At 51.5% G+C, this 24,815-nt stretch overlaps 1 protein-coding gene across 2 annotated transcripts in view; it reads right to left on the bottom strand.

The window, feature by feature from the left end:
- Positions 1-5,174: 5,174 nt before the first annotated feature.
- Positions 5,175-24,815, bottom strand: part of ESRRB (estrogen-related receptor beta) — a 39,700-nt gene continuing 20,059 nt past the window's right edge. For both annotated transcript variants that reach the window (XM_010149208.1, XM_010149207.1), the window contains 4 exons: positions 18,421-18,531; positions 17,629-17,790; positions 11,600-11,869; positions 5,175-5,419 (listed from right to left, as the gene is read on the bottom strand). In XM_010149208.1, the coding sequence (XP_010147510.1) occupies positions 5,175-5,419; positions 11,600-11,869; positions 17,629-17,790; positions 18,421-18,531 (788 nt within the window). The remainder of the gene's footprint in view (positions 5,420-11,599; positions 11,870-17,628; positions 17,791-18,420; positions 18,532-24,815) is intronic.

Raw genomic sequence — 24,815 nt, 5'->3', positions numbered from 1 at the left:
TTAACCCAACGTAAAGTCCATGGAAGGTCCTACTGCGGTGGCCAAATCCAAACCCTGTGTGAATGGAGAGGCCCAAGCACTCGATGCAGGTGGGTTATAGGGGACTGTGAGGTGCCTGCATGGACGTGGAAAGGGATGGTGTCAGCTCAAAGATTGCGCCTGTCAGGGTCAGAGTGGTGGCGGCAGTGGGACCTGTTGTATGTGTAGGAAGATCTTGTTGTGCTTCACCTCTCCAGCTCCGTGCTCATCTCAGTTTTCAGTCCAGCTCATTCTAGCCTGAGGCCTTTCCTACTGGGCACCACTAATTCAGCCACTCCCTCCTCCTCCTGAGGGCGGGCTGAGGCACCTGCTAAACCTGGCTGCCTGGTTTAGCGGCATCACGCAGCGTGTGCCGTTGCCGGGAAGAAGGACCCTGGAAGAAGGACGTCAGCAGCGCTGGCTGGGCGAGGCACGTGGGGATGGCGGTGCTTACGCAGGGGGTGATGCTGTCTGTGCTCTGTAGAACCAGCGTAGAATAAGAACCTGGAGACCTCGCTCCTCACGTCTCTGCCCCAATCACCCTGGTGCGTTCCCCTGCACCCACGTCAGAAGCACTGGACGGCTGCTGTCATCCTGGCAACGCTCCCGACGTCACTGTAGGGTTTCAGCCCAGCGGTCTGTGTTATGATCAGCGATTCTGGTTTTCTTGGCTGCTAGACTCATGTTTATTCCTTGTACCAGGGAAATGCAGAACGTTGGGGAAAAAACGGGTGAGGGGATGGAACAGGCCAGTCCACGGCAGCGGCTGATGACGGCGCCTGCCTAACCAGTGCGCAGCAAAGCTCATCCTGCAAACACCCAGCAGGAGCTTGCTGAGCAGCTCTTCCTGATACAGGAAAACACCAAAACAGAGTTTCCAAGTGTGGGGCTGGGGCTGTCCTCCCCTTCCGCAGCACCCACAAATCATGCCTTCCCCCCCAGCCTCTTCCACTGGGGCTATGGGCATCCCAAGGGACAGACCAGAGCAGCTCCTAAACACAACACACATTACTCTGTCTGGGTTAGTTTTTACATGTCTGTGTTTTATTTCTTGGTTTGTTTGAAATGACCTGTACCACAAGAATACAATTTATTTAACAGGTTTTTTCTTTTTTTTTTTTAGGAGCAGATAATAGTTAAGTAGATACTGTTTATTTCACTGACTGTCTATAACTCCCTGCATCATTCTCACAGCCTCTGCGTCTTCGGCTTCTCCGCGTAACCCAGCCACAAGAACAAGAGTGGCTCTCGGCCGTAAGATTGATCGTAGCTTGTGGATACAAAGTGGAAGCTCTCTTTCTCGGCTCCGATTGGTAATAACAGCTCAACAAGTTACGTTCTAGGGTCTTTCTCAATGACTTTCCCCTCAAACAGCTGCTTACATGTTCCTGGTGCAGCATGTTTTATTTTATATAGTTGTAGTAGTTTAAAAAAACCCAAACGAGAACAAGAAAAACGAGAAGAACGAGGAAAAACCCAAGACTTAGCTTACAAAGAGAAAAATAATGCACCCTTAGCATGAGCAATACTGCAAGGTTCTGATGGTTGGGGGAGTTTCCTATAGCTTCACAGTTTTGCTGCGAGGTGTAATGCCCAAGTTTCCCCAGAAACCTAATTCTGTGTGGTATTTTGCCTTTTCTTTTGATTGATCCCATGAAATTTGTTTTGCATTACAGGCCAGACACTGCTGTTCCCGGAGAAGAACATGCCCAGAACAGAAGAGCTGCTCGCTTGGGAAGAGCAGCTGATGATGGGTACAGGGTTTCTGTTACCCGCAAGTGCAAATCAGGGGCTGGAGCTGCCTTTACCGCAGCTTGTTCTGCGGGCGTCATGCCCGTTCACCGACACCGACACACTTATCTCTCCCGCTTTGCTTTAAGTCACAGAGCCCGTTTCTGCCCCAAGGCTCCAGCTTCACCATCGCTTGCCCCGTGCGGAGGGACAGCTGTACGGCGCCAACTCCTACTCTACAAAGGAACGGCATAAGGAGCGCTGACCTGAACCCAGTTCCTTCCTCCAGACCTTTCTGTAGGAGCCTGTGAGCATTCCCAGACCTAAGCGGTTGCTGAAGCACCGTTTCCCGAGAGGACTACACCATTACCCTTCCCCGCAAGCCCAGCTCGCTGCGTAGCTGGATGTGCCCCACCGCTGCGGCAGTGCGACAGCACTGGGAACGCACAGCTGATGAGAGTAACTGGGAAGAGATGCCTGTGATTCCTGCGCTGATCTGAAGGGCCCGAGAGACCTGACCTGGTTCCCGATACGAGGTACTAGAAACCTTTTAAGGGTTAAATCTAGACGGGTGTTTCTATCCTGGTTCCTGGGAAGAGTTTGCATTCCTTGCTTAAAGAGATTCATATATGCTAATTACTGTCTGTTTTCGTTCCCATCCTATTCCAGAAGCAATGCAAACATTTCCAGGCATATTATCCAAGCAGTGGGGGATATCCAGGTGGGCTCCAAGGTTATGCAGCTGTAGTGGAAAAAGGTAGTCCTGGAAAACAATGCATTTGGTATGTTTATGTTGCTCTGCCAAGGCAGGAGTCACCTCCATACCACAGCCCTACTCCAACTAGCCAGCAGCCTCTGTGGGCTAGACGCTAACCTGGCAGCTCTCCACAATCATGGTCTGCAGGTAGTTCTCCCTCCCCAGTCTGGAAAGCAGGCCCGAGTACAACAAAGCAGGAAGAGCTTTTTTGGGTGGTTTTTTTTTGGAAGTGACCTTTCCAGCCAGGGCCCACAGAGTAAGAATTGCTTCTCAGGATCTTTTCAGCTCGTTTTGGTGCAGCTACCCTTGCGCAGCAGGTCAGGACACCGTGTGCTGTGGCTGAGCTGGGTGGGTCTCAACAGGGAAGCGACAGTGATGGAGCGAGTCAAGCTTAGAGGCAGCAGCACAACCCAGCACGTTGTGAGAGTGGTTGTGCCATGCCAGAAAGAGCTGCCAGGGTGCAGCACATGGCAAGCTGGCTCTGCAGCAGTGGCGTGCATTTCACTTTGGTCCCTCTCAGTCACAGATGGGCACAGGGATCATAAGTGCAACCAAAAGCCTCTCGTTTTCTCCCCAGCTGCCTCTGGGAAGAAGGGGAGAGAAGGACAAGTACCTCTCAAGCTGGGGAGAGAAGGACAAGTACCTGCTCAAAGCACAGAGGCCACTGTGTAACTGCTACCGCTGTGAGCAGGGCAGCAGTCCCAGCTCCCACGTGCCTCCTGCCCCTTAGGTCTCTGTTGGTTTACTCATGTGCCTGGAGCAAGACGGAGTTCCTTTATTGAGTGGGTACAAAATGAATGAGTAGCTACAACAGTGGAGGGAAAAGGCAGAGGAGACAGAACTGAACTGACTGACTTAAGATTCAGGAGCAGACTGGCTACAAGAGCGGGGGTTCCCAGCCTCTGAGCTAGCCCAGAGCTGCTCTGCAGCACTGGCAGCCCTGCAGTGACACAGGCCGCCCCAACGGGAAACATGCACCCAGCGCCTCCCTGATCACACGCCTCAGCCCTGGTTTGGAAGGCTTCCTGCTGGGGGCAAGCTACCCCTCTGCCCCACCACCCTTCTCCTGGGTTGCCAGAAGGGACGGAAGCTTGAGGGAAGTAGAGCCAGTGGTGGCTGCTTTTGCTCCCCTCTACTGCCACGCTGCAGACCACAAACCAGACAGCACATTCAGGTTTCAGCGGCTCGGGCTGGCTCAGAACTAAGTGACCTGGAAAAGAAGATCTCAAACACCAACAGCCAGTTCCATCAGTCACCCACATTCCCCCCTGGATTCTGGGAATGCAGCAGATGCAGCCAAGGCAGCAGATCTAAACCAGGGCTTGGAGACAGCAGGAACCTGGTTACATGAGAGGAGTAACTAAAGATTCCCCCACTTCTCCCACCACCTCAAGGGCTGGTATTTGCTTTCCCATCAGCAAGAGAACCTCTTTCCAGGCCAGGTTTAATCTATGCTAGCTCTTTTGCTGCTGTGGAGGATAATGGGATGAGGCAGGGGAAGACAGCAGTTGAGATATCAGGGGTTTCATGCCACCCTCTAATTTATTTCCTTAGGCTGCCACAAAAAAGCAATCTCTCAGGCTCAAGAGCTGCCTCTTCCGAAGAGCAATGCCCTTGATTCCTAACTAGCGTTTGGCAGTAAGCCGAAGTCTCTGCGGCGGCAAAGAGCTATCACTTTAACGAAGTCTAGGAAAGCCCGGCGTGGGGTGTGTTTATACTTGGGCAGTAACCATGCAGACGAAGCCCTGTGATGGCTGCCCCAAGGCCCGAGTGGGGAATGGCACTCAGCGGAGCTGAAGAGGCAGGTCTGAGACACCACGGGGTGAGAAGTGTGGCCGAAGTGTAGTTAGCACCACATAGGAGAGGATGCAGAGGTTATCAAGTCAACCCAGAGCTGAAGCACGACGGCCGTGCCGCCCGGGAAAGGAGCCTGGCATTCTCTCGGGGTCACACATCCTACCTCTTCAGGGGCCGGCGGGGGTTGCACACGGGAGGGACTAGCCAGGCGCAATGACACGCTGTACAGGGTCGCGGAATATCTTACACGTGAGGAGCGTCTTTCCCGGTAAGACGTGGGGCCTGTATGTACAAGTGTGAGCTGTCGCTAGAGGAGCCCGGGAGGCAGCCGCTCGCGTCAGGGGAGGTCCAGCAGCACCCTGCTCCAAAGGAGCACCTGCTCTGTGGTGAGAGCCAGGAAGGTGACACAAAGAAGGAACCCGGCTGCTTCCCCTTCCATCTGCCCCCTCTCGACACCAGCAGATCAGGTTTATATTGACTCTACTCTTCCTCTCTTCCCGCTTCTGTCCCCACTCCCCCTCCAGCACTGGCGGAGGGAGCTGGGGGGCAGGCGGCCTGGACGGCGCCGAGAGCATCGCTGCTCCGAGGGGCCGAGCCCCGGTGACCGCCTCAAGTGCAAGAGCATGTTCTGCTATTTCCCACAGAGAAAACAAACAAAAAAAGAGAAACAGGTGACTGATTAAAAGAGTTTCCCCCTCCTGTACACGAGATTCCGCAGTCACGCCGGCGGATAGACATTAAATAATTCCTCGATAATAAATGATTGGAGATAAAAGCCGGCGCCGGCGGCTGCTGCTGTTTGGATTGCTCCGGTGTCTGCATCGCTGTTTCTAGTCTGTTCCCTGGCCGCTGTCGGCTGGCGCGGGGGCTGTCAGACCTTTGCCTCTAGCATTTCTAGGAAGAGTTTATGCATGGGAACCTTGCCCTGCAGTTTGATGCTGTAGAAGTGCTGCACGGCCTTGGCAGCCGTCTGCCGCAGGAGGGGCAAGGTCAGGAGCAGCTTGCCTGCTCGCCGGGGCTCCTCGTTGCGCTGACTCAGCTCGTAGTCCTGCAGGGCTTCGTGGAGAAGGTCCTGGAGTTTCTGCACTGCATCCATGTCCTCTATGTGCATGGAGTCTGGGGGAGGGGGAAAAGACAGCAGACAGACACGTCAGACATGAGGAAGGAAATCCTTTACAGTCCTGAAGCTAAAGAACCTTTCTTTCTTTCCTTTATTTCCTGGGCTTTCGGTGTTATTTTTTTGATGTCTTTTTTTTTTTTTTTTTGAGGGGTGGTGTTGCTTATTTTTTTTCATGCAGGGGAAGCCCCACCCTGCTGGCAGGTGCTGCTGCCATGAAGTTCAGCATCAGCGCAAGGCGCTGGCCCAGCGGTGCAGGGACAGAAAGTCGCCGGGGGTAGGTGACAGTGCCCCGCGTGCTGCCCGCTTTGCCAGCCACCCCCAGCTGCGCAGGGGTCAGCCATGGGCCTCTGTGACTTGCACGTTCCCTTGCCCTCCACGCTCCTTACGGAGAGAGTCACCCTGTGAGGGGCAGCAGCTGCTGCGCAGCCGCTTGGGAGCAATCTCATTAAGAATAATTAACACTGCTATAGCACTTCATCTGTCTAAACTGCCTAATTGCCATGCAGCTGCTCAGGGTGTCAGCAAGACAGAAAAGCCCCAGTAGGTCACAGCCAGCATGCCCAGGGGTGCTGCCAGCCCCACCTTTGTGCACATGCCCCGGTTTTCAGAGGCTGCCAGCAGCCACGCAGGGAGCATCCTGCTTCCGTAAAGGAAACCCGCACCTCCTGCGAGGCCTCTTCTCCCAGGCTGCCTGTTAGATGGCTACCAGCTGCCGGAGGGGCTAGCAGGGCTTGCGAGGCACAGCAGCTCGGTGCGTCAAGCTGGCAGTGACCCCGCGCAGGGTCGAGCCGGGGAACCCGGGTTGAACCCAGGCTCCTAACTTGTGGGGAAGGATGGTGACAGAGGGAGCACCAAAGAGCAGAGCGGTTAGGTCAGGGCAGCTAAGCAGGCACAGCATCATTGCAGGTTCTTCTCCTTCTCATCTTGCTGACACTGGCTCCTTTCTTACAGCCCTGCCAGCGCTGGAGACACCCATCCCTCGCCTTCAGTGTTCAGAGCCTTTGCATCGCTGTCGAACCCCCTGATACCGATTCCTGCCACGGGGCAACGAGGCCAGAAGCAGCAGCAAAGGGACACTACAGCAGGCACACACGTGTGCATGGCACTGCCCGCCGCTGCAGTGGGGCAGCGCTCTGCCTCGGCTCACACACACCTACGACACAGGTGGGAGGACACGGGTTCCTCGAAGGAAGGGAGGAGAGCTGGCTGAAGCACCAGAATCTCTCCAGAAACGTGCCAACTCTACGGCGAGCGCAATGCAAATCAGAGGCCGTGCATTTCCTAAGACACATGTACAGTAAATGCTATTTATGAGGTATGATTTATAAAGTATTACAACAGTTGGGAAGATATTATGTCTTGCAAGATAGCTGTTTAACAAGCTGTTTAGAAGGAATGCACTAATTAGAGGATATTAAAGGGCTGTATTTCCAAGAAGCCTACTGAGGAAGGATTGTTCTTGCTGCACTGCATTTGTATCCAAGAGAGCGGGCAAAGCAGCTCAGAGAAGGGCTGGTAGGTCATCAGAGAGACCTGAGGTAGCCACAGAGGGCAATTCTGAATGCTAGGGAGGGAGAAGCCCCTTGCCAAGCCAGCCTGGCAACTTCTCGCAGCCAGGCAGCCCCTCTGGAAAACTTCCGTGCACCATCCAGGAGAAGTGAGTGGGATCTGTTTCCTGCCAAGTTGCAGAGGTCATTTTGGAGACTGGAAACATCAAGAGTTGGAGCTTGGAAAGAAACATCCTCCAGCCTTTCTGGTTAACACCCTTCTGGCTAGGGGCATGGTGGGAGAAGTGACTGCAGCCCATCGGAGGCCGCAGATCCCAGCGGGTGCTCGAAGCAGCAGGCAATGAGCCTTGCCTCAGGTCAAAGTGGGTGCTCTGGTTTTGGGTCCTGATGCTGCTGCACAGTAGCAGAATCCCAAAGCTGTGCCCCTCTGCCACCTGACTTCTGTTCGGTGACAAGACTTAACAGCACTAAATAACTAGAAGTATATGGGGAGAGGAATTGGGGAAATAAAGATCAAAGCCTGCCCCATCCCCCCCCCACCTCCCTGCTGAAAGAGGCTCAAAATCGGCAGCTGACTGTGAAAAATAAAATAACATTGCAGGATTAATTTCCTTGCAATCCATCAGTGAGCTGGTGTCGATGGCATTGATAAACTGTTAATTACAAAATCAATAGCTATGAATTTTTACAGCTGTCAGAGCACTGAGGTGGAGGGAGGCTGCCTGACCATGTCCCCGAGGGTCAGCTGGCCTAGAAGTCAGGCTTCATGTCAGGAGCCCTTTTCCACCACCGCTGGCATGGGGTGCAGGGCAGTGGGGAGAATGGAGGGGCCCACTGCCCCCTCACCTAGTGCCTTTCTTGCCAGAGCCGGGACCTCACAGGCCCCGTTAGTACAGGATTTCCTACACCTCCCCTTGCTTGGTCCAGACCGTCTTCACTCCATCTCAGCACTAAAACGCACCGAAGGAAAAAAAGGAGAAATAAGGTTTGGCTGGTCTGGGATGTCCGTAATGGACCCTGTGCTGGAATGCTAACCTGGAAGGCTCTTCAATACGCAGGCTGATCAATCTGTATTCCTGACAAAAGAGGACAGCACACCTACTCCGTCAAAAACCAGGTGATCATATTGTTGGGACTCGCCGGCTGCTCTGGGCATTAAGAATTCATTTCTCAGCTCTCCAAAAGGCACTTAGTAAAGACAGAGCTCGCTTGAATTATCTTTGCCAGTCTCAGCAGGTGTGTCCTTGGTGTGGTAACACGGAGGACTCGGAGATCGGCCACAGCTCTGGCAAGGTCAGCCTACTGTCAGCTTCTCCTCTAGCGAAGAGCGAGTGAGCTCCCACTTCTGTTTTCACTTGTTTAAATTCCTAGAAACAAAGGGCCTATATACACAAGGCTGGATGGAAGCGAGGAAAGTCCCTAGAAGCTGGGTTGCATAAGCAATTACACCCAGCAGGGATAGGGGAAATTCAGGAATTTATCTGTGTGAGAGACAAGGCAGAAAGCAGGTCGAGGCAGCATAGGTGCTCATCCAAGTGCTCAGCTTCAAACCCCGTCTCTGATCCGAGGGAGCTGAGGCCTGGCCCAGCGTAGTCTGCATTCCCGCCGTTTCAGGAATCAGCTGTTTGCGCACACACACGCGCGCTCTGCAAGTTTACCCCATGTCAAAAATACACCGAGGAAAGTAATTTATATTAAAAAGAACGCGAAGGTTACATTAGAAAAATACACTTGCCCTCCTCTCGCTTCCTTAGTGTGTGTTGTGGGAGGGTTTAATGGCATGAAAAAATGAGATCCTGGGCTTGACGTTCATGTTTCAGTATGAATAACACAGCAGGACAGTTGTGGATTATGCTCCCACACTGCTGTGGATTATGCCCCTATGAACCGCACTAGGAGAAACGAGTGGAGTGAGAATGGCTGTTCCCAAGCAGCTGGGAACAGGCCTTGGCCTGTGCCTCCTGACCCTTACCTTGGTTTCCTTCTGGAAGAGCCCCAGAATTGTTGGCTGTGCTGCTCCGTCTGCTCGGTGCTTCCCCACTCCTGACACAGATGTCCCCGCAGGCTCACCCTGGGCTTAGCCCTGGCAGCGCAGCGAGCAGCAGCAGCAGGGATAGCTTCTCTTGTACCGTGAGGAACGCGACTGCACCAAGGCTCAGGTCCTGCAGTGTCTCTGCTCACAGCACGGGCCAGACAAATGTCCGATTTCGGCACCCATCACCCTGTCACCACCTTAGCACTTCAGCCTCTCTGAGGAGCCCTTCTCCCTGTTCAATCCTGTGACCTTCCTGGTAGGCAGGAGGCAGGCTCTCTAACAAGAGTTGATTGCATCGCCAAAAACCACCGTCCCGCAGTCGAGAGAGGCCAGCCTTGGCCATCTGCCCATCCCGGTTCAGTGGCAAAGTGAAGGCAGCAATTAGAGCTAAAAAAGCAATATATGAGAAACTGAAAATGGGAACTAGATAGCAATTTATATGAATCAGAAGTTATGAAGTGTAGAAAATCGATAAGGGAAGTGAAGGACATTGGAGGAAAAGCCATGGCTGGAGGGGCTAAGGACAATAAAGAAGTTTTATAAATATTTAAGAAATAGAAGAAAAATGACCATTTGTAAGGGGACTCTTTTCGCCAGGAGACAATTAAACCATGAGCAGCAGTGCAGAGGAGACACAAGTCCTCAGTGAGTATTTCTGTCCTGTTCCGAAAAAAGGAGGATTAGGTACCTGTGCTAATGAAGATGAAGACGACTCCTTAGTCCGCTGTATATGCAAGGAGATGTTAGACATCTGCTAGGGACAAACTCTCCAGCAATCAGCAGAGCTGGATAACTTGGCCTTAAGAATTCTAAAATTGCTAGCTGAGGCCCATCTAGGTCAGATATTAAAGATGGACAAGTCGCAGTACTCTTGAGAAATCCAAGATGACCAGAAAAGTTCTCATGATGCACAAATTTTCCTAGGCCTTATCTGAAAACTTCATGCTAGCCTGATGTGAACCAGAGCACAGTAAAGGGGGAGAAAAAGAGATGCTCACTTCAGACTTAGAAGAAGGTATTACAACTGCTGCCAGTCAACACGATGCTCTGGAATGGAGGCCTTGTCAAACAAGCCTCATTTCATTCGCTGATGAGATTACAAGTTTGGTTGATAAAGTTAACTGCAGAGATGTAATAGACTTGGGCTTTTATAAGGCACTTGGCTTGGCACCACAGGAGATTCTCATTAAAAAATTAGCACTATGTGATATCAATAGAGCACACTTTCAATTGATTAGTAACTGGCTAGATGACAGATCTCAAAGTAGCTATCAGTGGTGAATCATGCCTGAAGGAGGAGTTTTCTAGTGGAAATCCACAGGGATCAGTAAAAAAACAGATGCTACTCAACATTTTCATCCATGAGCTGTAAGTAATTTTTCTTTTTCCTTCTTCTAAATTGCTGCTGCTAAGAAGTGCGTGTGGCAAAGAGGAACAGACTGGTGTAAAAGGGTGAGGACAGGGCAGCCCCACAGCATCCTGGACACTTGCTTACACTTCAAGTAATATATCTGCAGCCAAGGAATGCAGCTATGGAAAAGGAACTGTGCCGTGTCAAGCCGTCGGGCGTAAAAAAACCTGGGTCACAGGACAGAGCTCAACAAAGACCAGCATGTGAAGGCTGAACTCGGGCAAACTGACGTTAAAGACAGGAGGCCTGCCTTTTTCTTTTTTTTAACTGAGATAACAATTAATTATCAGAGTCAGCCAACACAGAGGATGTAGATTCCCCCTCTTTCAATCCCTTCAGCTTCATGCTGGGTGTCTTTCTGGAAGATGGCGTTAGCCAAACACGGATACTGGCCTCACGGCTGGGCTGCCTCGCAAGCCACAGTTCGGCAAGGAGATCCGATGTGAGACAATGAGACTCAAGGGATGTAGAGGGAGCCCTCGTCACGCAGCAGCTTTAGCGGTTTCCCTTGGAACGGACTCCTGAGCAAGTCCTGGCTTTTGCACAAGATCAGCGCAGCACACAGCACCTCTCATGTCTCCCCCAGCCTGCCGGATTGAGGGCTGCCGCCCTCCCGCACTGGGACGGAGGCACTGGGCTGAGAGCCCTGCCCTTTCTCAGCCTCCTCGCAAGAGGAAACAGAATGGGCAATATCAGGCTCCTGCCAGCACGTCTTGCCCTCTACTGTCTGGATCCACACTGTCTCCCAGTTAAAGGAGGAATCGGTGTCCGTGGTCAACGAACGTCTCCAGGACAGGACCAGGCAGCCCCAGCCCCACAGCATGTTGTGGGATTTGAAACTGGAATCTGGGTTTCCCTGTTTGCTGTAACTGACCAACACTACTGAGGTGGATGCAGGCGTGGCCCACATCCCTTTTTCTGAGTTCACGGCACTAGAATCAGCTTGCGGAGAAGGGCTCCACAGCCTTCCTTCTACCACCAGGAACCAGCAGGCAGCCCATCCCCGCCTGTCCCGCTCCCTAACAGAGGGCCAGAGCACCAGTGGGGCTCCAGCAGCAGCAAGCTCCACTTCCCCCTGCTCTCCAGCTGAGGTCTGCCGACAGAGGGGAGCTCTGAGGATGCTGCAGAGCACAGGCTTCGGCAGCAGGCTCTAGTTTCCCCCCAGGCTAGATAACAGCATGGGCCTTGACTCCCTGATTGTGAGGCTGGGCCAGGGCTGTACCTGAGTTGGCGAGGGCCAGAGCTTTGAGCGTGACAAATTCCTCCTTTTCCACCTTGAGCTTCTTGTAGCGGCGCACCAGCTGTAGGATGGCCAGGTAGAGCTCCAGCAGCCCCGTCAGACGAGAGTGCTCTTCATCCATGATGTAGTCCTCAGCGTAGACGAGCTTGTCCTCATACGGCAGGGAGCGGTACACAATGCCCAGGATGAGGATTTCCATCCAGGCGCTCTGCAGGAGGCTCATCTGGTCCCCAAGGGAGAGGTTGGAGAACCCTGACAGGGCAGAAGACAAAGAGGGTCAGGTGGGTGTGCAGCACAGTGTCTAGGGTCCTTAGTGTCCCTGGGATTCATCCCAAGCACTCTTCCCCATTGACCTGCTGCTTTCAAAGGGAAAATAAAGCTTACTAAAGCGACCCTGGCCGTGTGGCAATCGGCACATGTGGATCTTACCCTTCTCTCTGCTCCCATGGCCGCCCACAGCCTCAAAGAGGAGTCCTGGTGCTCTGATGCATGTATGGCAACCCAAGGTTAACGATAACCTCTTCTCAATGCTCTCTGCTTCTTCCGTAGCTGCAACGCATCTGTACCACATATTCCAGCTCACTATTCCTCTGCAGTTTTGTACTGCAGCCTAGTCTGCCCTGGCTGACCAAAATGCAAAGAGCTCCAGGTGGCAGAAAAGACGGGGACAGGAGGCAAGGACACAGGCCTGAATTCCAAGCATACCACAGTCTCTCATCCTGGCCAACATGAGAAAAGATCCTGCCATAAACAGAGCAAAAATGTATTCAAAAGCTGAATACATCTGTGAACAGAATCTTCTTCTATGCCTCATCACTCCCAGAGCTCCGCACCATCACCTTTCTGCACCTCACAGCCAACAACCCTACCCAGTGCCAAACCCACCTTTATGGTGCCATACAAGGACCTCAATCACAGCCAAACCCAGCAGCAACAGAACCAGCACCCAAGAGTGAACCAAGCCATTCTCTGCAAACACAAAGAGCAATCACCATGTGGAGACAGACCCTGACAGCCCTGGGGCTCCCTGGAGAAAGCAGAGAGGCCAACACAGAGGCACTGTCTGCCCCGAGGGGATAAACCGGAAACCGTGTGGGAAGGCAAGCTGTGTCTGCTGTGTCCCCTGCACCAGGTACCTTGAAGGCCTGATCACGACAGACCCTGGGAGACAGGCACCGTGCAACAGCCATTACAGACAGGGGTGCCAAGCACAGTGTGCCAGTCCCATCCAGGCAGCTCCTGCCCACCACGGATAGGCAGGCACAGGCTGTGCTTTTTGGCAGCTCCTTGCACCTAAAGGTGGGAGAACGGGACACCCAGGCACCCTTCAGCTGGTTTTTTTTCTACCCATTTTCTCCCCAGGCACTTACTAAGCCTTGGAGCTCACCAAGAGGCCTGTGAGCTCATCAGCCTTGTCCAGGAGCCTCCCAGCCCGGCTGGCTGTGCACGAGGCTCAGCAGGATTCCTTTATCCTGCAGCCCTCCCTGCTCGCAGCTCTTGGCCCCGCGTCAGGCCGAGGTAGCCAGCCACCATGATGATCATTTGATTTCTCTTGTTATCAAGTTGGCAATTAACAAAAGAGACGATGATTGCTATATTGACTGGCTGTGGGTTCTCTTTTGCTATCTGCACTATCTCAGCTGGGGAAGGGAAGGCAGAAGGGTGGGTTAGTGGTATTTATTTATCACTACGCCATGTTTTGTGTTTGTGTTGCCAGGGGAAGCAAAGGGTGATAATGGCCTGGCAGCCCTTGGACATCCAATTTCCCTTATCAGGCCACTGAATAGAAAAGAGGCCCCAGGCCACATTAATTAACAGATACCAATCAGCTGTCACGTGTTGTGTGTGCAAGGTCTGAGGGGAGCAGTGGGTGGGAGGGAAGAATCAATAAACCATTGGGGAGGACTGCCAGAGGGAACAGCTAAAGAGGAGTCCGGGCTACTGGGGAGAAGAGCTGGAAATCCAGCTCCATGACTGCGAGATTGATTCCTGCACAGCACAGCCTATGCTCCATGGACCTGGTGAATCCCACCGCTTGCTCAGGCTGCGAGTACTTCAGGGGTGCCTCGTGCTTTGCCTCACCTTCTGCCCTTACCTCCTGCAGCCGGTACTGTGCTGCTCCTGCATGCAGCCCTCCTGGCTGAGTCCCAGTGCAGCCTGATGTAGTTCAAAGGCTTGGGATCCTGTCTCCCCAGGTCTCCTGCTTGCTGCACATGGAACTGATGCATTAGCCCTGAGACAGGGGTAACGGTGCTGTCAGAGCCACTGTCACAGTCTCCAGCACCTGGAATCTCTCCGTTGGTCACCCCTCTCCTACATCTGACCACCAAGAACAGCCCAGCATTTCAGCTACTGCCTTAAGTCCAGTTTCTGGGTCAGGCACGTGGTCTTTCTATGTCTTCATTCCCCATCTGGGCTACAAAGGGCTTATGCCATCACCTCGCTGCAGCCTGCCAATGAAATCTGTTGAAGATGGAGAAACAGTCATGTAGTAGAGTGAGAGGATTCGGGATGGACACGGCTCACACTTTTCTGCTCAAGTACAAAAATTGATTTCACCCTAGTAGTAGCCTGTGCATTCAGCATCTCTGCTGATCACCCTTTCCCAGAGGCAGTTATGGCAGGTGGGAATTGCACAGAAAGCCAAAGCGTTAGTCTGTGCCAAGAACAGAGGAACCAGCTGCAATTGCCCTACCCACCCGGGAAAACCCCCTGCCAGACACACTCCCAGGTAGCCAACGATTCCAGCTCCGGCAGGCGGGCTTGAGGAGAGGAGTGCTGCAGTGCCAGGCTTGGACTCCAAACGTCTGACAGAATCGGGACCCTTTCCCTGCAGTGTTTACATGTGGAATGCAAGGGCAGGAGGGCTGTGCCTGGATCATTCCCTTCACAGACGAGGGAAGATCATATAACCTGGGCTCTCCCATGCTATAAAACTTGAGATCAGGAAAGGTAAATGCTAATTTCACCTGGCCAAAATCACAGGCTTGCTATTACAAGTTCATAATGCCGGAGAACCTCTAGCTGTGAATTTCAACTGCCTCACCATCTTACAGCTCACAGGAATTGCCAGAATTGCCCTTTTTGCATTCCTGAGCTGTTTGATGGCACTACATCCAGAAAGACTCTCCCCCTAGTGATCTGTCTCTTGCTCCTTTGGTCTTATCCTGAAAGATGCTGAATGCTCCACTAGGAATGCCCTCCCTAAGATCCCAAAAGAGGAGCCTCTGTCTCCAGCACCAGCGTTCCCAGGTGCAGGTTGGGAAAAGCTGCTTTATTTGCAATAGCTGATGTGACATTCAGGGTGTCGGGGGTTTTCTTCTCATGTGTGGGGTTTTTTTTTTTTCAGTGGTTTGGCACTGGGAGCTCCCAGAATTAAAAAAAAAAAAAAAGAGTCACATAATTTGTGGCAAGTGGAGTTCATAATCTGTTAATTTATTATCATTTCTGTCATCCTGGAGGGCCATTAGCAGAGGTAATAAAGGGAGATGTAATTATAGGATCTGAGGCCACTCCAGACACAGCTGCTGTCACTCCACTTGCCATATTTCATTCTGTGCTAGTACTATCGTCTTCCTAGTGAGAACAGCACAACAGCTACCCTGGGAGAGCCTCAGTCCTCACCCCTCCAGAGGAGAAGTGTCTCCCTGCATCAAGGCACACAGAAAAGGTAGATGTTGTTCAAAGACAATTAGCACGGGGGGGAGGGTGAGTAGGGGCCTCCTAGAGAAGGAAAGGGACAACTCCTCATTGGCTAAGTGTGGCTTTGAGCTAATGGCTCACAAGGCCATTGAGCTAATAACATTTGCTAAACACCATTAAATCATCACGCTTCCCTGTTATCATAGGAGCATCTTGAAGCTGAACTGATTTTATTTGCTAACACTGCGGGGCAGAAGTTTGCGCCAACACCTGGGACCTGAAGTTGCTATGACTTGAACGTCACATTGTTCTGTACTAATTCCCGTGTGAACACAAGGCGGGAATGTGTGACTTTTGTTCCTTTCTCCATCTCTCTCCATCCAAGAGTTCACGCACACAGGAGGCAATGTCCCGTTTTGCTCAAAATTCTTGGAAGGCAGAAATACAGGGCACGGATAATGACACCTGGCAGCCTGCTGGACCTGCCCTGCTCTGCCCCCTTGCTGCCTAACTCAGTATGTTTTGTACTTGGTTCAGAACTACCAGGTGTTTTGTGCCATTTTTATGAACTGCCTTTGATTCCTCGGTACGGCTACCTTGTGTAACAATCCCTGAGCTCTCTCCTTACACACAGTCCCATTAGAATACTGCTGCTGCTCTCAACTCTGCCAGGCTGGTGGCTGTTACCATGCTGCAGGGCCTTTGAAAGGACAGGAAAACATATGGAGAAAATTGAGATGATGGCAGGTATGTCCTGCCTTCCAGAGAGGAGAGGAAGAGCCCCTTTCACGGCGCAGGACTAATCTCTACTATACCCCTGTTCTGGGGTAATATCACAGGCTGGAAAACTCTGTAGGAACTCAGAGCTGAGCATCCCAGGCTCATCCCACAAGGGCAAGTTAGGGAACGACAGCAGGGCACCCCTATAGGAATAGCCAAGGTTAGAACGCAGAGCAGCGGCTCACGGGGCAGCCGTAGCAGCTAATTGCATTGCACTAAAGCTGCCCCTGTTAACACCCTCAGTACTGGGTTAGTAGAGCAATCCAGGCTGATTAGTTCCCTAATCGCCACTGTAACCCCATTTGTGATGAATCAGCCCCAGATGGATTCCAGCACTAGTGACGGGTGTAATCCCTGCAGATCTCGTGTAAGAAGGGCACCACTGAGATTAACACTGTCCTGAACGAGTTTCTCCAGACTTTACAGTCCCACCACGTAGCAGTCCATACTCCATACAGCCCAGGAAACTACTGACCTTTCAGAGGGAAATAGTCCCTCTGAAAAAAGAGAAGCAGCCACCAAAGAGCCAAAAGAGGAGCTTCAAAGAGAAACAAAATACGTGGGAGAAGTAAACTGCCCGCTCACTCATGCCAAGATGCCTCACCAAACAAGGAAGAGCTTAAAGGCAAGAAGAAAAGCAGGAGGACACTGACCTGTGCAGTGGAAGACAATGTGCAATATGGGTTAAATCCCTTGATCCTGTGGTTGAGCCTTGGTTATTCTCCTTACACAAGGAAGAGGGAGAGAAGGCAGGAGATGGCTGTAGTGAGCTGTTCATAGTGAGTGTCTGAAGCAGTCTTTGGAAAGCAGCCATGTAAACTTCAAGGACATCCCCTAAGTTCCCTGGCTAACCTTCTCCACACCCAAATCCAACCTATCCTTTTCTGGCAGGGGGAAACTGGAGAGAGGGGGCATTTTCCCTTCTCAGTCCAAATCTTTGTCCTCAAAACCCCCTTGAGGGCCGTGTCTGCTCCTTCAGCCTGGGTCCATCCTACCTGCAAGTGTCAGACACTTGCTACGTCACTCAGTCGTACAGGCACTCAACGAGAGTGAGTACAGAGTGAGCCTTCTGAGGCCTGGAGAGTCACTGACAACACTGCGTCCTCCATCCCAATGGGACTTGTTCCGTGATGAATCCAGTAGGTGGAAAATTTCCCTGGGTCTGGGCGAGAATGCCCGCTCCAGACAGGGTGGATACCTGCCCTGTCAGCAGCAGTAAAGCCCAGTCACTGCCATCACACTGTTCATCTATAAACACAACAGACCTGGGTCATGTTGATGCGGTGCAAAATCACTCAAGTCCACCGTACCATCCCAAGGGCTGTTTCCCACAGCATTCTCTGCGCCATTCAATGCCAGGTACAACCGGAACTTCGTCATATCATCTCAAAGCCTCCTGCATAATCCCCGGGCGCACACACATCCACCTACGCATTTACACCACTGGCTATATTGGAGCCTGTTACCAGTGAAAGCCCACCACAAGCAGTCTTCTGTGACACTCATTTCCACCCATCACCACATGCTACGGCAATAAACAACAGCTCCCTTTGCTGTTCATGTTTACACCCTTGTAATTCCCCATTTACCTGGGATGTGCTTTGCCCAGCCAATGATCACCACCAGTTCCCTGTCTGCCAGGTCACAGAGGGTTGTCAGGGCTTTGATGTCACTCTCTGGCATGGTTGGATCAGGCATGGCATAAATCTTCTCTGGCTCAGCCACCAGCAAGTGGGAGACGATCTTAGTCACTGCACATTTGAAAGGAGAAGTTGTTGTGTGTCTCGTGACATAAGGTGTCATAACAGCCCTTTCCAGAAGGACCTTCCTAGGTAAGACAGGCCTATAGGGAGCCCATAGGACCTCAGAGATGGGTTTGGTCACAACAGCAGACTACACTGCAGCTACACAAACTGTAGTGATCTGCCTACACCAAACCAGCTCCATACGGGGAGAACAAAAGCAGGAAGCTACTATAAGGTCATCAAGTAGGTCCAACAAGGGGAGGAGGAGGCACGAATAATCAGTTGGTGGGATGTGGAGAAGTTCAGAGAACTATGGGTAGTGTGGAAATCAGCAAGGGGCAGGTTTTATTAACATAGCTTGGATACAGGGAAGGATCAGGATAGCACTAAATGGATTTACATGATCTCCTAGGAAAGGTCTCGTATTTAACCCTAGGCACAATGAATACAGCACCTGGGCCGAAGCTGAGATGACCTAATCTACCTCTGTGCTGTGATCGGAAGGAACGAAATCCTAGTGCTGGTGACTGGTATGGAAATCAGACGTGGCACCTGCTCCACTGCACGTTTTGGGAGCCCAAAAAAAAAGAAACGTAGTGGTTGCTCAGAGGACCACGATTCAAGACCAGTACGTACGTGGCTTTTTTGCTGGGGGAGGGATCTGTAGGCTCAGGTAAGTGCTACTCTCAGAATCCAGTCTCCTCTTGTATTTCTGACGGCCTCCGCGGACTCGATCCAGACGAACCCCTGCAGGTAAAACAAGATAAATCCTCATGATTCCTTAGTGACACAGGGAACCTTGACATGCAGGTGCCAAAATTTGCTAAGTAAGATGTTCCCTGCGCTCCAGGGAGCTTCCCTCTCCCAAACACCTGAGATCTCAGCTGAACCCGGCAATCCCAAGAATACTGGCTAGACTGCCTTCAGGTCTAACCATGCTGCTGTGAGCTTCACTTTTATTCAAAACATTAATGAGGACAGAAATTAACCCATTCAAACTCTCGAATCACCATCAATCTGTTGGGCAAATGAAGAGCTTCAGACCTCAATGCCCTCTAGATGATCCTGTTTTTAAAAAGAAAGACATTAAATGTCAATCAAACCTGCAGTTATAAAAATAAGCTTTTAGATTGTTCTTAAAAATGAGAAGTTAAATGTTCTGTGACCTCTCACTGTTTATATTTGAAAAAGTGACCTATAGCAAATAGATTATGAACTATGAATTCAACAAAGGTATTTCAGCCTTCACCAAGTAAGGCAACTGTAATAAAAGTAGAACCCAAATAAACAGAAACAACCTCAACTACAACAAAGCAAACAGCACACTGAAAACAGTTCCCAGTGACTGGGAAGCACCAGTGACTGTCACCATGCAAACCACCACAGCAGCATCAACGGACCAGGAACAGCAGCTGAAGTGCTGTATTGGTAGCAAATACAGTGTTAAATACAAATTGGGAAAAAAAAGCCAGGTATTTGTTCAACTGTCAGTTATTTCTGGCCAGCCATATGGTCTCTGGTAATCAGTTCTTGTGAAATTGGGGTGAGTCTTGCTGGGAGGAAGAGCTATTGAAAAAAAAAAAACCAACCCGAAAAAACCCCAACAAACCTTTCAAGGTAAATGTAGGAGGATTCAAACAGAATAAAACTTTGAGTTTACACTATACAAGTGCTTCCTTAGAAACACACATGAGTTTATCTAGTCTGATCACAAGAACCAATTATGTGCTACACTTACTAATCACATCGAGGCATTAATATTTTGCAATCAATCCACTGCATAAACACAAACAACTAAAAGCAAACACTCCACATCAGTTTTGAAGTGATGCCTTTCGAACAACTTGTACACCTGAAAAAACCCACAGCCTGCTGACGAATATTCCACCCTAGGCAGAGGCACACGTCTGCCACTCACACTGCGTTTCCATGCCACGTTTGCTTGCCACCTCACGGAACAGAGGGCTTTTTACCACGTCACGGAATAGCTTTTACTGGGATGCTCACACCAGCCCCCCATAAAAGCGTTACCTGCCACAACACCTAAATCCTGGTGCTCTTCAGGGATGGAGCACCCAAAGCAGCTTGGCTGGCACAGTACCAACAGCCCCTCAGCAGCTGGAATAAGCCACACCAACCAGGCCAACAGCACCCACTTATACAGTCTGACAGCAAAATCTCTTTGGCGGTAGCAGCACCCACATGGAGGTCTAGGTGGCATTAACGGTTGGACTTGGTGACCTTAACGGTCTTTTCCAACCTAAAAGATTCTGTGACTTTACACCTGTAAGCCGTGGTGTGTGGGGACAGAGGCTCCTGGGCGTGATGCTATTAATGCCATATAGCCGCTTCCTTTGAAGAGTCCTGCTGTTCCTGTTGAACAGGAGAAGCAGGATTGAGCAGGCCTGGAGCTCTCCAGAGCAAAGGAACTGCTGCTCCAAGTGGCTGCTATGGGAGGATGGCAGACTTTGAGGATGGAGAGAAAGACATGAAGCCGAAGAGGTGAACTCATACCACACTGAGTAATTTCCTTCCCCTTCCCATTTTCCATTTCTGACTCCGTGTGGAGAATTCACCTAAGCATAAGTAACACCTTTCTCCTCCACTACACAGTAGTGTGTCAGAAAATGTTGCCCATTGCTTCTTTTACCTCCATTCCCAGAAGCAGGTAGCCGGTGAGCAAGACTCCATCCTGGTAGCCCCAACACGTTCGAGGGAGTTATTTCAGAAAGGGCAGCCAGGGAATCCCAAACCTGAGATTATCTAGGGAGATCCCTGAGGAACAACACTAATAAAGCCCTGGATGAAACAGTAAACTCTCATTTTCATCCATGTCTTTCCCTCTATAAACATGCTCTGGTTTCCTAAGGAAGACAACCTCTGTTCATTCCAACCTCTGCTGGAATGAATGGCACCTACCTAAAAGCCAGGAAAGGATGGAAAGACAGGAATGTCAGGAACCGCCAGTAAACCAAGTAAACAGGTGGGAAAATTAAAAGGGTCAGGAATACACTGTTGAAAGATTATGGAGGAATCCAGAGCAAGCTACAGGACTTCAGGCATGAATCACAGCTCCCTGGCAGAACAAGGGTCATAGTGGGGACCACTCCCTCATGCCAGTGAGCAGGATGTCATTGGTGCAGGGAGATGCCGTTCTCAGCCTAGGAGAAACCAACACACAGCCCTCCGGGATGCTTTCACTGTGCATTTTGATAAGCAGCGTGGAGAGGGAACTGGGAGGGGTAGGGAGGAAATGGGGGAAAGAGCTCATTTCCTTCTCCCAAGGAGAAGCATGCCATCCTCCAGTGCTTGGCAGAGGGATGGCTGCAGAGGTTGCATCAGTATTAGGGACCCTCAATCAGATTATAAGGACACAAAGGACTTAAGTGCATTAAAAAAAGATAAGAGAGACGCAGAGGGATTTACCCTCCATCCCTCCTCACCGAGCAGACAGAGGTCTGTTTGCCCAAGGACTTTGGCTTGTTAATTTTGAAGAAGTGTTTGTCCTCCTCTTGTTCCCCATCCTGTTCGACACTCCTTGAGGCAAAAGATTTAATCAGCATTTGCAAAGGCACTGTTGTACCCTGCTGTCATCGCCACAGCCGCAGAGCTGGTGAGCAGACTGACCCCTGCGTAGCGCAGCCCAGCGCCAGGTGCTGAGCGCAGAGACCTGCAGGCGCTGCAGCGGACAAAAGCACGTCAACCCCCGAGACCCCGACTGTGACACTCCAGACATAACCATCACGCCAAGATCCCCTCCCCAAAGATCTTACAGCCTGATGGGTCATATCTAGATGAAGGAAAACGGCACGGCCAAAAAATCAGGACCTGGCAGTGAGCTTGGGGTATTCAGGTGGCTTCTTACTACCTGCTGTTGGTTTTGATTCCCTCGACGGTTGATTTTAAGACAGGCGGGCTGGTTACAACGCAGCTCCGAGAGGGACGCTGAAGGATGGCAGAACGGAGCGGGGAGGTGCAGTGGGTGAGCTCAGAGGAGCAGGAAGGCAAGCACTGAGCAGAAAAGAAATGTAAGGGGATGTAAACTGAGATATGAAAGGAAGTGAGCGTAAGGAGGGAGATGAGCGAGAGCAGGCTGGAGCAAGGCTGAGGGTACATACACCGTAATCCCAAAGATGGATTTCACACCACACCAAACATGCAGCCACCTGAGCTTGAACTGCAACATACAGTGGCCACTTATGCGGTGCAGCTGGTCCGGACTGAAGACTCTTACGTAGGATTTGGTGCCACAGCCTGACAACAAGACAGCAGCAAGAGAAAGCAGTTGCCTTCCAGCTCCCGCACAAACCCATTTCTCACATGGAACACAACTGACCAGTTCCCAAGACAGAAGGCACTCATCCCACCAAACTGTCACCACCATAGGCACCCCTGGACCCCCCTTCTTGACAGTATCAGCAAGGAGGGGCTGGCAGGGCAACAAAGATGGCATGGCTTACATACACAGTCTGAGATGCAGCAGTACAGGGCAAAGTTTGGGAAGTACCACCCCTCGATCACTTAACTTTCCCGGCAGCTGCTTCTTAAGAAATGAATGCTATCTGTGCTGAAAACATCCCCCTGCTCCCACTCCCCTGTGTTGCAAGAAGTGCTGCTGTTCATGGAACCTTAGTACCTTTTGAGGGACCCTGTGTAAGAGTCTTGGCACCTGTCTGACCTAGATGTGGAGCTGACCCCCGTGTCCCCCACAGGGACCGAGTCCCAGCTCGCTGCAGCACGCTCTCAGCTCCCCAGCCTGCCTGAGCCCCCTCTGACCCAGCAGGGAGGAGGGCAGGGCCAGGGCTTGTGCAGGACTTTTCGGCTCAGCATCCTGCCTGGGGTAGGGATGTCAGTTTTCTAAGCGTCCTGTGGGTGCCACTCGTGTTCCAAGCACTCTTGCAGTGAGGTCTGTGCCAGCACCAAGCCTCTGCAGTGGGAGAGCTGATCTGCTGATCTGTTCAAGCTCCCTACATTTCTCTGACATGCCCCTTAAAGAGACGTCTGCCTGACAACTTTGGGATCAGATATCCCCTTGCTGACTTGATAACATCAGGCTTTGGGGTTTTTTTTCTTAATGGAAGTAAAATAATTCCACCTTTTTTTAAAAGCTGGACCCAGGCCGGGTCTGTCGGAAGTAAAAATAGCCGAGTATGCAGTGGCAACAGCACGCAGAGTCAGGTTTAGTTTCTCTTTTATTTTCTGAGGACTAAAAATACTCTTAAAAGCTCTGTGAAGCTAAGTCCTGGCCAGTGGGAAATGCAGCCTAGGCCCAATATCAACTGTCGCGTCAAATTACTAGCCTCACCTCACTTTCCATCGAGTCCTATCACATGCCCATGAATTGATAGGAACAGAAAGATCTATCTTGCCAAAAGAGCTAATGGAGGAGCCAAGCTTCAGGGTTTGCACGGTACAGTATGTGTCTAGACCCAGAAGGACATGACCAAAGGGAACACAGGACGAGTGCTGGCCAGGGAGCAGTGCCCACAGGGCTGCTTTTGCTGAGCTTCCCCGACAGGCGGCCAGGTCCTGTACCCACTGCCCACCTAACCCCAGCGCTGCAGTTCCTGCATCAATGCAGCCTGCTCGCTCTCCCAGGCTCTGAGCGAGGGTGGTGCTCTGCAGCTAACAGAGATGTCCCTGTCCCCAGGAGATACAGTCTGAAGTACACGGATTGGCACTGCCCTAGGAAGCTGGAAGGCATAGGCTAAGAGCAGAAAAGAAAGGGAGAAGGGTTATGCCTAAGGTGTCTCCTACAGAATTTTCCTCTCCCTTTTTGCTGTGAACTTCAGGAGCGACAAGAGGATGTGGTGATGGGTTGAGTGAGCCAGGAGGAGGCCTATCAAGGATACAGAGCACAGTGATGACTATAAAAGTTAGGCTTGCCAAGATGGGGAAAGAAACAGGCTATAGGGAAAGGCATCGCTGTCTAACAAGAGTGGAGAGGCTGCAACCTGACTGGGCTCTCTTCTGTTACTCTGAGATTCTAGCATGGGAAAAGACCCCTTTATACCATTAGGCTCTTGTACTGCTGCAGAAAAGAGGCCAGCCCCTGGGAAGTCTCCTGGTAGGTGACTGGTGCGATTACCCAACTCACTTGAAACACAGGAGAGACTTGAGGTTCGCAGGTCAACGTGGCCAGAAAAGCCTACCAGCTGGCAGGGGGCAGGTCAGCAAGCCTGGGAGGGACACTTGCAATGGGAGGGTGGGGAACTAGCCTGGGGAGGGGGGCAGTGGAGTTGAAAAATCCATATCCCATTTTACAAGGACCTACAGAGAGTTTAGATCAGTTCAAGCACGATGCCTGCTCCACTTTTGATATTTTCAGTGACCTGTTAGTCGGGTAGGAAAGCTCCTTTGCTGTCTGTCTGGCTGAAGCGTCCCTGGGCTCAGAGGGGCAGGTTAGCCTCGTGAGGCCTGACGACACCCAGTACCAGAGGCTGTCACATGCCCCAGAGCAGCGACACAAGGCATCCTTGCCCCTCACACAGAGCAACACAAGCAGCACGTCCCAGGTGGCTGGTCCAAAGCATACAGGATCTGGTGTAACCCACACACCTCGCAGACCAACCCTCCTCCTCTGCCAATGCCAGCTGCATGGCTGCCAGCTCTGCAGAGCGTCTCTGCAGCATTAGCCACTGTTGTCTCTCCAATCTACAGTCTCCTTGCCATGCTGAGCCCATCTCACCTCATTCCCAATCACCCTGGAAAGTCAGGAATTAACCAGGGCTTCAAGGGCAGATGGGAATATAGAATACCTTGTTCACCTCTCTGTAACAACCCCAAAATTCACCCCATGTGTGTGCTCCATGCAAATGTTCTGGATTGCTTCCCTTCCCAACCCTCTCAGCAGCCTGAAGCAGGACAGCAGGTCTATTGGCTACATCACCCATGGCTGCAGCGGATGCCTAGCAGCAGGCTGAGGGGCACGGTGTGGAAGGAACTGATACAGGCATGTGCCTGCCAGGAAAAGACCACGGATGCCTAAACATCCCTGAATGGTTGCAACTTATATCAGCTTCTTGTTTTCT

This window comes from Eurypyga helias, unplaced genomic scaffold (assembly GCF_000690775.1).
Source record: "Eurypyga helias isolate BGI_N326 unplaced genomic scaffold, ASM69077v1 scaffold2813, whole genome shotgun sequence".
Taxonomy (NCBI): domain Eukaryota; kingdom Metazoa; phylum Chordata; class Aves; order Eurypygiformes; family Eurypygidae; genus Eurypyga; species Eurypyga helias.
This window is presented reverse-complemented; position numbering and strand designations above follow the sequence as displayed.